Source organism: Squalius cephalus, assembly GCF_949319135.1.
Source record: "Squalius cephalus genome assembly, chromosome: 10".
In the NCBI taxonomy this organism is placed as follows: domain Eukaryota; kingdom Metazoa; phylum Chordata; class Actinopteri; order Cypriniformes; family Leuciscidae; genus Squalius; species Squalius cephalus.
In genome coordinates, this window is record NC_137131.1 from 37,299,625 (window position 1) to 37,313,364 (window position 13,740).

General features: G+C 38.2%; 2 protein-coding genes across 3 annotated transcripts; one reads left to right on the forward strand and one right to left on the reverse strand.

The window, feature by feature from the left end:
* Window positions 1-363: 363 nt before the first annotated feature.
* Window positions 364-5,270, reverse strand: sumo1 (small ubiquitin like modifier 1). The gene is made up of 5 exons (XM_079882772.1): window positions 5,129-5,270; window positions 4,356-4,427; window positions 3,726-3,803; window positions 3,004-3,075; window positions 364-1,446 (listed from the first exon to the last, which is right to left on the reverse strand). Exons 1-5 carry the CDS (start codon window positions 5,138-5,140, stop codon window positions 1,378-1,380), a joined length of 303 nt encoding a protein of 100 aa, XP_079738898.1. The 5' UTR covers window positions 5,141-5,270; the 3' UTR covers window positions 364-1,377.
* Window positions 5,271-5,710: 440 nt separating this feature from the next.
* nop58 (NOP58 ribonucleoprotein homolog (yeast)) lies at window positions 5,711-13,353 on the forward strand. Of its 2 annotated transcripts, none has more exons than XM_079883581.1 (15): window positions 5,711-5,868; window positions 6,448-6,524; window positions 7,267-7,319; window positions 7,592-7,716; window positions 8,085-8,221; window positions 8,433-8,497; window positions 8,608-8,742; window positions 9,319-9,464; window positions 9,574-9,700; window positions 9,877-10,175; window positions 10,421-10,482; window positions 11,244-11,392; window positions 11,480-11,562; window positions 11,742-11,831; window positions 11,912-13,353. In XM_079883581.1, the coding sequence occupies exons 1-15, from the start codon at window positions 5,824-5,826 to the stop codon at window positions 11,960-11,962; spliced, it is 1,644 nt and encodes a 547-aa protein (XP_079739707.1). In that variant the 5' UTR covers window positions 5,711-5,823; the 3' UTR covers window positions 11,963-13,353. The 2 variants fall into 2 exon arrangements, with proteins under 2 accessions (XP_079739707.1, XP_079739708.1); XM_079883582.1 differs by having other exon boundaries at window positions 5,729-5,868; window positions 11,483-11,562.
* The last annotated feature ends 387 nt before the right edge of the window (window positions 13,354-13,740 follow it).

The following is a 13,740-nucleotide window of genomic DNA, read 5'->3' on the forward strand; positions in this document are numbered from 1 at the left end:
CTGAATTTTCAGCATCCTTAATCCAGTCTTCAGTGTCACACGATCCTTCAGAAATCATTGAAGATATTTATTCATTTAAAATGAATAATTTAAAATATTTGTTTTATTACTTTAACTCTTTTTAGATTCCTTCCTCAGACTGGTCTGATATATAAATACCAAAGTGCTGTAAGTGCATTTACATTTCTATATGACATTCCTTTTTATATATTATCTGTTTATTGTTATCTGCTGTATTTCCCAACTGATATTTATTCATTTTAAAATAAGCTAAGACTTGAAAGGTGTTGCTGCCATCTAGTGTTCATAAATGGAACATTCCCAAGATCATTTCCTATAAGATTTACATGTGAACACACCGTTTTATGACACATTTTATTTATTTAAAAAAAAAAACAAGACAAAAGCAAAGTCATAATTCTTCTATATCCACAAAACCATCTGGACCAAACTCCCTCGCCTCCCGCATAGCATTAAAAAAAATATAAAATTGTAGGAAATGAAACATGAGTACAGTGACACTGTGGCCGTATTTATTGTATGTAAATGATGCCCCTGAGTACCAATCAAACAACATGGTTACCCATTATTTCCAGGCTTTGAAATCCATTATTGAGGTTAAAAGGGAGCCAAATATTCAAGACACTGCAGAATAGAAGGTGACAACACAGATCCAAACAGGGGCAGCACAAACTCTTATACATTAGACAAAACCATGCAAAACAAAACCCTACCTGTCATTTACAACAACACAGTGACCTCCCTCTTGCAATATCCCGTAAGACACGTGCAAGAAAAGGGAAGAAACATTTTACACTTTTCTAACATCAGACGACAACTGCACAAATAAACCACCTCTGAACATCTCAGAGTTTTCTAACGGCATGTATGTTCACTAGCATTAAACGAATCAGTTTTGGAGATGTTCAAAAACAATGAAACAGAACTCTTAACGATGGCCAAATACATAAACAGAAATGAGCAACAGGAACACTAAAGCTGCCATCAAAAATTTGTCTTGATTTGTTGATTGGATTTAACAGCATAATGTAAAGGTTTTAAGCATTGCTTTATGGATAAGCAAGACTGTTTTCAATCAGCTCAGGGCACAACACAACATGTGTCGATGCAAACCGTGACCGGAATCCTTAAAAAAGAGGCGCGTGAAGGCAGGGATTGGTTAGCGCAAACACAGACAGAGAGGGGAAGAACATATTCCACCCCAACTCTTTCAAACTCAGCAGTCCTACCAGATTATCTGTTTGATCCAGATGGTTTTTTCTGCTTCCCTTTGAGGTGACAGCAAAAGGAAACAGATGAAATACATGTCATACATACAAAATTATGATAAAAATAAAGAGCATGAAAAATAGAGGTCTAGTCATTCCGACAGCCACCGGTCTGTTCCTGATACACCTCGATCACGTCCTCGTCTTCCATTCCCAGCTGAAAGACAGACAGAGACAAACATGGTGAGCAGGATCATGACTGATTCCTCTAGTGTAGCTGAAAGGAAGTTTTCAGCAGTTGTGGTTATGGCCACCAGCTGGGCAATGCTGTTGTAATGCATCATCTGTCAAAAAATGTGTGTTTTCATTCAGTCACAGAACAGAAATGAGCTACTCTTAAAGTCCCCCTATTACGCTTTTTAAGAACCTTTCATGCAGTGTGTAATATGGCTGTTTGTGAATGTAAAAGTTTTGCAAAGTTTCAAAGGTCAAAGTGCACGATAAAGAAAGTGAGGGTGTACGCACACTAGCCAGTTTGAACCGTGCCCGAGTGCGTTTGACCACCAAAGCGCGGTTCGTTTGACTAGTGTGAGTGCTCCGAACCGTGCCCGGGCGCGGCTCGATTAGCCGGCCCTGGCCCGGTTGGAAGAGGTGGGCCAGAGCACGGTTCAGTTGGACTCGGGCGCGGTTCGCATGCAGTGTGAGCGCTAACCGTGCTGGAGCACGGAACAGGACGCGTGACGCAAACCTCCTCATACGAGCAGCACGATTACGTGAAAATTTTCGTGCCACAAAGGCGATAGATCTGTTTAACAACAGGCTGTGAGAGGGCTGTGGACCAAACGACTCAAAATTATCCACAAAGTAAACAGAGCGATGGACTCAGAGCGATGCGCCGCTCTTCCTGTTTATCCCGAAACCGTCACACCATAATGACGTAAGCGTGCTCCGGCACGAATGCTGAAACCCTATGTGAGTGCAGGCCAGTGGGGGAGTGGGGAGGGGGGACAATCGTACTCGGGCCCGGTTCATGGCAACCGTACCTAGTGTGAGTACACCCTTATTGTCTCCCAAAAGAAAGAACACATTTGCATAATGCCAGCCTAAGGTCTTCATTTGCTGCCATTGAAAAACGTCTACTTTGACCCTCAAACACTGTAGTTGTAGTTGAGGCCTGGAAGAGTTTGGTTTGTGTTGTCGACATGTCGAGAAGACACTGTTTTCTGCGCTGCAAAAGCAAATCCACTTTTTGTTGCGTTTCTCACACATGCTGTAAGCGGTCAACCAATCACAATAGACTGGGCCATCTGACCAATCAGAGCAGAGTAGACTCTCAGAAAGGAGGGGTTAAGAGAGACTGAATCCTTGATTGAACCGTTTCAGACACTGAGAGAAAAGAGGTGATGCTGCAATGTATATTATGAGAAAATGTTATGTTTTTTGCCTTTGGATGCATGTAAACCTATTGTAGGAAACCTGAAAAACAAAACTAGGATCAGAAAAGGCTTTATGTAAACATCTCAGTGAGGAAAGAACTATATTTCAAGACCCAGATTTTATATCGGACACCAAAACAGCATTCCAAGTTTATCCTCATTGAAAATAAATCCTTATTTATTGAACCCCTTATATATCATGAACCCTGTCCATGTTGGCATCTGCATAATTTGGCTAGCTTCAACAAAGTGATGGATGATTTATGGCAAAATACCACAAAGTTTGATTGGATCTCTTTAACTTGCTGCAGTTTTACTCATAGAACTGTATATTGTACCTCTTTGGGGGTCTGGTTGTCTGCAATTCTCTGTCCCTCAAAAAGAAACCTTAGAGAGTTCATGGGTACACCCTGCAAAAAAAAAAAAAAAGCAAAACATACCATGTCAAAACAGGAAATTACACCAGCAATGAATAATTTTTTTTCTAATACATATCTACCAGCAAAATCAAACACTAGCCATGTATAGCCGCAACATATTTTCCTGTCTACTGCAGTGCAGCTCTGATATACACATACACTAGCGTTAAAAAGTTGAAATCAGTAAGATTTATTGGATGCAAGGATGCATTAAATTGATCAAAAGTAACAGTAAAGACGTTTACAATGTTACAAAAGATTTCTAATTCAAATAAATGCTGTTCTTTTAAACGTTCTATTCATCAAAGAATCTTGAAAAAATGCAGCACGCCTGTTTTCAACATTGATAATAATATGAAATGTTTTTTGTGCACAATTATTAGAAGGATCATGTGACACTGAAGACTGAAAATTCAGCTTTGTCATCATAGGAATTACATTTTAAAATATATTCTAATCAAATGTAATAATAGTTCACAATATTGCTGTTTCACTGTATTTTTGATCAAATAAATGTAGCCTTGGTTAGCAAAAGGGACTTCTTTTAAAATCCCCAACTTTTGAACAGTGTTGCAGATAGATTTTTATAAATCCCTGATTTGGAAAAGAATTTGAGCAAATGTGTGCTAGTGATCACTGACCTGTCTCTGACTGTAGGATTCCTTCAGCTTCTTTAAATGTGTCGTCATCTTCACTTTGAAGTGAATTTCACTGTTATCCTGCAAAACAAAATGAAATAAAATCTGCTTACTACTTTGCAGCTGTATTGGCAGCCCATGTCAGCTTGGACAGCACTGGGTTTAGATGACTTAAAGGTATAGCGGAGGATTTTCACGAATTTTAGAAAAGAACCGCCTTCTCCACTTTTTGAAAAAATGCACATGCGCAACACTCTCCCTGCTCCCGAGAGGGAACGCCTATTAAACGTGTGCACGAGCTAATCATAGCTTATATTAACTTTTACTAGCAGTGATTTTAAACGGATTTCTCCAAATAGCATGCCAAACTTTACCTGTCAAGTAGAAACTTCGCAACTGAGGCATCAGTGGGAAGCCCAACCTGTGTTTTGAGCGCACGCCATCGTGTGAATCGTGTGCACGAGCACGTACGACAGCCTTACGTAAACATATCGCCAGAATGATTGACACTTAGGAGGACCAATAGTCTTGATGATCCACCCGGAAAAAGAAAATCCTCCGCTATACCTTTAATATGACCAAATAGTGATCTGATAACCTGAATTGATTGAACTAGAAAGCACCTCTATTTACCTGACCGATCACTTTCAGTTTAATATATTCTCCATCCTTCTTCTCGCCTCCATCACTTGAGGGCTTGGTCTCCTATTGAAGCAAAATGAGTCATTAGATTTTGCACGACATGTTGGGTTCAGTAAAACATTCCTTAGATATATAATACTATTACTAGTTCTGATTTTAATAGGTTATAATCGTGCAGAACAACATTGTCAGCCTGATGTAGTTTGTTTCCCCATATTTCATTAATATATGCAGCAAAGAAACTGTAATAAGCAGTGTTTTAACAGTAAACACACAACTAGCCCTATTACAGTAAAGCATCACGGACTGATAATGCGCCCACATACCAAAAAACAACATGTCCAAATGTTTCACAACTTTTCCTAATTAATATTTCGAAAATGAATGAATAAACAATGACTCAAATGTTCAGCATGGTCCATCAGCTCAAGCCTATATGAACTTTGCTTTCAGGGCCCAGAGCAGCTAACTATAACTTAGCACCCAGGCTAAGTGAAAGATTTGAGAAAGAAATTCGCCTCTTTTTCAAGTTTTCAAACAGAGTAAACGGGACTAATGTACGAAATTCCGGAACCAAACACAGTATACGGGTTAAAACACAATAGCTGTTAATTCAGCAAGACTTTCCCATCCACAGTCAGTTAGCTAGCTATGGAAACATACAGGCTAAAAGATGGGCCCTCTTATTTTCATTTTCTACAAGTCCGTCTTTCTCTTCTGCTCTCCCAAACAAGTTCGATTTTACAACATAGGTTTAAACTCACCGTATCTGACATGATATTCCGCAATGTGCAGCCCTTCTTTGGATCACCACTGCTTGGTATAAATAATGAAGTAAAATGTGCAGTAATGTGAGGTTTTGCTACCAGCAGACTCACAACACAGCGCCGTTTACGTCATTGGAAAAGGGGCGGGACTTCCTGTGGATCGTTGACCCAAACAGAGTTGTTTTTCTCATCGCGCTCTTTCTGATTGGTCCCATTCGCCCTCGATGAGAATATTGTTGGATACTTCGGGGAAACGTGGGGGAGGCATGTACTGTGCCAAAGCAGAGAGATCTTATCCATTTTTACATTTTTACAAAAAGATTAAAAAAACACTGTTAATCCGCTGGACAACCATTTTTATGTTAGACTGCGCATATTCAACATTAACCAAAAATAATGAATACACAATATAAGCACGTGGAGCTGGAAATGAAACAAATGAACAGTAAGGAGTTAGTTTAAGTGCATAACATGCACACGTGGTCCTGTAAATTACAATGAAAAGAACATGAGAAAAATTCCTCCAGTTCGGACGGTAATACACATGCGCACATTTCTATGGTAGCACTGCGCATGCTCACACTGTCCCCATGTGCACCTCGTGGTGGAGAGCGACTCCTTGTAGCGGAAGGCTCTCAATGTGGGGAGCGCATCCATAAACTTGATTTAGAGGAAGAAAAAAATATTTCATAATGTTAGTGTTATTTGAAACTGCTGCCGGCTATGCCATATTCAAGGTAAGCATATTTATTATGTTGAAAAAATGGATATCGTGACTTTTTATTTCATTAGTAGTCACAGGTTTTGAGGTTTCTGTTAGCTAGCCGGCGTAGTTAGCAATGCAATTCAGAGTTTCGGAAAGTCTGAAGTTAAATATTCTGACTATTTTCGTGAACACATGTGCTATCTTTTTTTGTAACTCTATACATGACCAATTTGTAAAGCGAGGTCAGTAAGTTACGGTTCAGCGTGTGTCATGTGGCCTGCACTGCAGATTAGCCACGTTGTGTCCTTAGGACTCAACTCACTGGCTGTTCGTCGCGTTTAGACGATTTTCAAATCAACCAATAGTGCAAAACGTTAATGCACAACACTATAAATCAGCGAAGAATGCTGTTGTACATACATAAACGACTTTTAAGGAGCTATTTAGACTTTAAATGAGGCATGCCATCACTGGGGCAAGGGTCCACATGGTCTCTCGTGTCGAGAACTTTAGGGTTTGAGTACATTTAAGCATCTCAATCGTGACTGAGAGATTGTGTAAGTACATTTTAATCATAAGTTGTGAGAAAAAACACTCTTCTGTTGTGCAGGTCCTGGATGAACAGAAACTCCAGCAGGTGGACAGCCTGTGGAAGGAGTTTGAAACACCAGAAAAAGCTAACAAAGTGTGAGTACTTTTGAGAATATATTATTTACCATGTTGTTTTGTCACTGAAACATGCCTGTGATGATAAAGTATTTATTTATGCCATAACTACATGTCTTAACCATTCCCACTTTCATGGGAAACCTGAAAATTTCAGGGAACTCTAAAATGGTAAAAAGGACTGGAAAAAGCTTGGGCATTAAAGGCATAGTTCACCCAAAAATGAAAATTGTCGTCATTTACCGACCCTCAAGTTGTTCCAAACCTGTATGAGTTTCTTCTGTTGAACACAAAAGAAGATATTTTGAAGAATGTTTGTAATTAGACATTTGATGGCACCCATTGACTTCCATACTATTTTTCCCATACTATGGAAGTCAATGGGTGCCATCAACTGTCTGGTTACCAACATTATTCAAAATATCTGCTTTTGTGTTCAACTCATACAGGTTTGGGGTCAACTTGAGGGTTGAGGGTCAGTAAAGGATGACAATTTTAATTTTTGGGTGAACTCTCCCTTAATAGAAATATTAGTCTTAGACATTTTTGTTGTGAGTTTTTGATGCGTTTAGATTGCGATATTGCATTGGACAGTTAATTATAAATGTATTCAAAATTCTTATTTATTAACCACAAATTGGCAATCTCGCTGCATTTCCTTGGTTGAAAGGGGGCAAAATGTTATCTCACGGTATCCCAGTCTTTGAATGTTTCACACATTTTCCTTGAGTGTGCATTCAGTAACAACCTTTTTGTTTTTCAGTGTAAAACTGAAGCACTTTGAGAAGTTCCAGGATACAACAGAAGCTCTTGCAGGTAACTATGCTGAACTGAAACATTGACACCTGTAGTCCTTAATCTTTATTCATATATGCAAAGCAGTTTAAATGTCCATTAGCTGTGTGTCTATGATGTATCTGTATATCTGACTCAAGCATGAGGTCGTCAAACAGTAGTTCGTCACTACCACTGAGACCACAGATTTCCTTTTATTTATCTTAATCTAAATATAAGATTGAAAATTAAAGGCAAAATAATAATAGGAAAATCTCTCATTCAAAATTCTTATTTTCTCATGTCAATATCAGCGGCCACGGCGATGGTGGAGGGGAAATTGGGGAAAAGTCTGAAAAAAGTTCTCAAGAAAATTGTGGCCAAAGAGGCTCACGAGCAGCTGGCAATCACTGATGCTAAACTAGGAGGAGTCATTAAGGTAAATGGCGGGTTTTCCAACATTTTTTTGGGAAATGTCAGTACATTTCAGTGTGGTTTTAAATCAGCTCTGCTATATGCATTCCACATGAAATCATGTTACTGATATTTGCCCTATGAAACACTACAAGCTGTGATGATAATGACCATTGTGTCATGTTGCTGAAAAATCATGAGGCATTTTTGTCACTACCTCATCTGAGCTTGTTAATACATGGAAAAAAATAATTTGGCAGTGCTAGGTTTATGGTTAAGCATCAGGTCTGGTAATGCAAAGATTATAGGTTTCATTCCAGGAATTTCTAAAATGTGGTGCACTTTAAGCTTCATTAGAACAAAATAGCTGAGACTCTCTGCCGCCCCCTGCAGGAGAAGCTGAACCTGAGCTGTGTGCACAGCCCTGCTGTGGCTGAGCTCATGAGGGGCATCAGAAACCAGATGGAGGGGCTTATCACAGGTCTTCCTGCAAGAGAGATCAGTGCCATGTCTCTTGGTTTGGCCCACAGGTTAGTTTGCATTTAAAAAAAATCAATGATAAATCTCAATTTAAACCATTCTTTGTTCACGTCAATGATTATTTTTGCTGACCGACTTCTGTGAGGATATTAATCAGCATTCGTCACTACCACTGAGACTTTCTGAGCAGATATTTACATCAGTCTCAACATGCATGCTTTTGTACAGCAATTGACTGGTTTTTGTTTGATCTTTCTTCAGTCTTTCGCGTTACAAGCTGAAGTTCAGCCCAGACAAGGTGGACACCATGATTGTTCAAGCCATTTGTAAGGAATACTTTAGTTTATATATTTGCACATACTTGAGCACATATATAGATGGCAGTGCTTTAAACAGCTGTACCCCTGGTTCACTCTTACCCTGCCATATTCTGCAGCTCTGCTGGATGATCTGGATAAGGAGCTCAATAACTACATCATGCGCTGCAGGGAATGGTACGGCTGGCACTTCCCAGAGATTGGCAAGATCGTCACAGATAACCTGGTGTACTGCAAGACTGTCCGCAAGATTGGTTAGTACACACTCGAAAGCATTTGACGAGGATTCTTCTAGATTACGTCTTATAGATGCTCTTCCCTTTTGTTGGAAAGAAAAACGTAATTTCAGTTTTCCTTGTGAAGGTCTAAAAGTCATAGATTATATGTAGAATAACCTGGAAATAAACAGCTTATATAAACTTCAAAGAATTTAAATTCAAATAATTTTTTTTTTTTTTTTTTGTGGGAGGAATAATTAAATTATATGAATAAAATAAATATTTCAAATGTTTAAAGTCGGCATGAAACGGAAGTTGCGATAGTTTTTCTTCCCTATTTTGATGTATATACGAGTAAAATAGCTTCTCGATCAAGAACACAGGGTCAGATTTTGTCCATCTGTAATTGATTATATGGTTGTGGTTTGCTATTGGTCGAGCGGAAGGGAGCGGAAGTTATTTTGAATACAAATATTTTGGGGGAAAAACCCACATGAATTTTAACATGATGTGGCTGAGAAAGTCCTTTATAATAAAAACTGCCCTATTCCATACAAAACAAGAATTGTTTATTTTGATATACTATGTATTATTCATATTTCCACTGTGTAGGTGATCGCACAAATGTGGCAACAACAGACTTGTCCGAGGTTATTCCAGAGGAGATTGAGGCAGAGGTTAAACTCGCTGCAGAGATCTCCATGGGAACGGAGGTGTCCGAGGAGGACATTGCCAACATCATGCACCTGTGCGACCAGGTTTGTTGAACAAAAACCAAGTTTAGTATAAATAGTTCTTTTAATTCTCATTCTTCAAGGAAACTCGTCACCTCTTGTGAATTTATGCATTTCCCCCCTCAACCTCTAGGTGATAGAAATATCAGAGTATCGCACACAGCTGTATGATTATCTGAAGAATCGTATGATGGCAATTGCACCCAACCTGACAGTCATGGTGGGAGAATTAGTGGGAGCCCGTCTCATATCTCATGCAGGTGAGCACTATCTGGTCTGTAACATGATGCCACTGGTCACACAAGATGAAATGCTGAAGTAAACCTTTGACTCTTAACTAGACAGTTAAGCGGTTAAGGTACTTGTGAATAAACCTCTACACAGTGTCTAATATTACATGTTTCTTTTTAAACTTGATTTGTTTGTGACTCATCAGGATCCCTGCTGAACTTGGCCAAGCACCCCGCGTCCACCGTACAGATCCTAGGGGCAGAGAAAGCTCTGTTCCGTGCTCTGAAAACCCGTCGGGATACGCCCAAATACGGTCTCATCTACCACGCCTCTCTGGTGGGGCAGACCACAGCCAAGAACAAGGGTAAAATCTCCAGAATGCTGGCCGCTAAAACGTCCCTTGCCATCCGTTACGACGCCCTGGGGGAAGACACCAATTCAGAGATGGGAATCGAAAACAGAGCCAAGCTGGAAGTCCGATTACGCTACCTGGAGGAGAAAGGGGTTAGTTGATATGGGATACATTTTATCTTTGATCATGTCACAAGCAGTGATGAGGATGACTTTATGTCACAGTCCTGAAAATACCATGTGGGTCATTAAGTCACTATCTCTTCTGAGCTTGGTTTTGTTTGCTCTTTATATGTAGTTATTTTATACAGCACTCTGCTGAAGTTTCAGTGGGAATATTTGCATTTGCAGTCAGAATGATAAATCCTTGATAATTAATTGTCTATTTTCTGACCTAGATCAGACGCATCAGCGGGTCAGGCAAGGCTCTGGCAAGGGCTGATAAATATCAACACAAGAGGTGAGTTTTTCTTCATCCACATTGTTTTGGGTCAGTAAGATTTTTTTTGTTTTGTTTTTTGAAAGGAACATTCAGCATGAATGCTATAAATTGATAGTTGCTTTAAAGACGTTTGCGTTGTTACTAAAAGTTATATTAAATAAATACTGTTTTTTTCCTTTCATCAAAGATTCCTAAAAAATTTATCCCGGTTTCCACTTAAGCATTTAACATTAAAAATAAGAAATGTTTCTTGAGCACCAAATCAGCATATTAGAATGATTTCTCAAGGATCAATATACACTGAAGACTGGAATGGCTGTAAAAAAAAAAAAAAAAAAAAAAACATTTATCATGGGAATAAGTTGCAATTTAAAAATATTAAGTTATATCAAATTGCTTTAATTTCAAGCCATATGACTCTTTTTACTCTTATTTGATTAAAAAAAATCTTTTATTTTAAATCCATGTCACCTTAAATAGTTTGCTTTTTAGTCACTGGCATGGTTTTGTTTATTCACTCTCCGAACAAATGTTACAAAAAGGCTGTTACAAATATTTAATGAGTACTTTTTTTGATTAGTTAATATTTTATAGTTTTTAAACTTATTTTTTATGGTATTAGTATAAAATATTTTATTCATTATCATTCTGCTTTAACCATCTGTAACTGATACTCAAAGAAAAAATAATTGCACTTTTTTTGTTTGACATTTAATCACCAGCCAAGCTTAAATTGTGACAGCCCTGGATTTAAGTCTCTTCTTTTTACTTCCTGCCAGTGATGTAAAGGTATACGACCCATCTGGTGACTCAACACTCCCCACCACCTCGAAGAAGAGGAAGATTGAAGAGGTAGAGGAGGGTGATGAGGAGGAGAAGCCCATAGAGGCTAAAGCCAAGAAAGTAAAGCGGGAAGCCCCCGCAGAAGGTAAACATCCATACAGCAGAACACTGAGCTCACTGGTTTTCCAGACACTTGTTAAATGCAGATGAACATAATGAATATTAATCACAGGAGAAGAAGCAGAAACAGAGACACCAAAGAAGAAGAAGAAAAAGAAGAAAGCGGAGGAGACGACTGCAGCCGACCCAGCCGAGGTGAGGGGGTGGAGTGATAAATTCATCTGTGGTTAACGGTGCATTTAATTCTCTGAATCATTAATATTCCCACATGGAATTTGTTTTAATTCAAGTTCAGCTTATCTACGTGCTGAATTTTACTTATGATGTATGTTAAGTAGATCTTGCAGTTTCTTATTGCTGCATTTACTTTATAGATGCCAAAAAAGAAAAAGGATAAGAAACGAGCAGCGGAGGAGGAGCCGAAGGAAGAGCTGGAAGAAGCAGCAGTCAGTCCAGTAGAAGAGGTAAGAGCCGTGATGACAAATACAAGCATGTTATGTTTTATAGTTCTGTAAGTCCTAAAACACCATTTTTCTCTTTACAGACAACAGAAAAGAAGAAAAAGAAGAAAAAGGTTAAAGAAGAGGATGAATAGATGAATGGGACTTCTTTTCCATGAACTTTGTTGTATATAAAATGACTTTTATAGAGTTTTGGCCATCATATGATGGTCACATCCCTTTCTTTGTGCCTGGCCCAGCTCACATTCAACAGGTCAAACGGACTGTTGTCTTTTCTTTTTCTTTTTAAGCAATTGATTTTTTTTAATTATAGGACATTTTCTCTCCATATAGCTTGATTGAGAAAAGTTCATAAGATTTATATGATTTAATGCTTCTTGTGTTGAATAGTACTGGATCATTAATCTCAGTTTGTCTTTTATAAGTGAATTTTTTTTAGTTTAAAGTGAGAGTAGGGTCACATAAAAGAAATCTCTGCGAGGAGTCAGTTTTGTCATGTGAAACTGAGTCATTTGTGTCTCAGGATTATTAAATACTGTGTTTCTAGCATGTAGTCTCATTTTTTGCAAATTTTGGAAAAATATTGGCTATTGAACTTTTGCTAAAGGACTGCTTTTCAAAATCTGTAATACTGCACTTAACCTTTTTTATTTAAAAATGCTTAATTCAAATCCAATGTAATTTGATTCAAGGATGATCTCCTTCCCAAAGAGGAAAAAAGATGTTGCTTACAAATTTAGTGGAGATGAAACTCTGGACAATGAGGACATTTAGCCAAATCTTAGGATGGAGTATTTCATGTTTTGTGTGTGTGTTTTACATTCCACTGTGGTTCCTCCTCTTTCCTTGTTCCCGTAAGATCAGGCAAAGTCAAGAAACTTGGCCAAAATACAGCATAAATTTAGTCAGCCATCAGCATGCTCTAGGTCTAATGAGCAGGAGATAGAGCAGCTATTTTGATTATCTGTCTAACATGAGAGGAGGTGACAGAATCTGGATATCTCTGAGCCAAGATGCAGTAAATCACAGTTCTTAAGGAGAAAGCAGTGCATTTTTAATATTCGTAGGCAAAAAGTTAAAGAGCATTATGTGTGGCTCTCAAGATCTAGATCAGTGGTTCTCAACCTTTTGATTCATAGGCCCCACATTGTCCAAAGTCACCATGACTTTTCTAGTTATTCATGATTTTCTGGATAAGGCTAAAGATGTGTAAAATAATTTATACTCTTATTTTTACCCTATAAAAGCTCAGCATAGCTAAACTGTATATTCATTATATATTCAAATAGTCATTATAAAAATGCCCATGGAGTTTATAAGAATTTAAGACGATGGGAAATGTGTGCACTGTAGGAAATCCGTAAAATAACAGAAAAATGACTGGCAGCTCATTACCTGGACATTATCTGTTATTTTTTTATGGACAATGCAGAGTAAAATTCATAATACAGGTAAAACACCTGTAAAAAATAAATATGGAAAAATTCTTCACATTAAAAGTACATCGTGCCCTATTTTTACAGATTGTTCTGAGTGTGGAGTGAATTTTGTTTTGGTGTATTTTAATAGTTTTGTCTTATTTAAAAAAAAAAAACTTAAGTCATCTTGAGGCCCCCTGACCGAGAACCGCTGATCGGAACTTGGCTAAATAAATTATGTATGTGTATATATGTATAAGATAAAAGTAATTGCCTCCCACTGCCAAATGCTTTTTTCCAGCAAATTTCTTAATTTGTAAATATTTGTTTGAACATTTGGCGAACAAAAATGGAATGATGAGTCCCTAAGGGGGGGAAGGGGGGGGGGGGGGGGGGTCTATATTAAAAGTGGGAGCATCTGCTTTAATAACTGCAGTGCATATCATCCTCATAAACTAGCAGATTCACCAGTTCTTGCATGTGAGATGTACAAT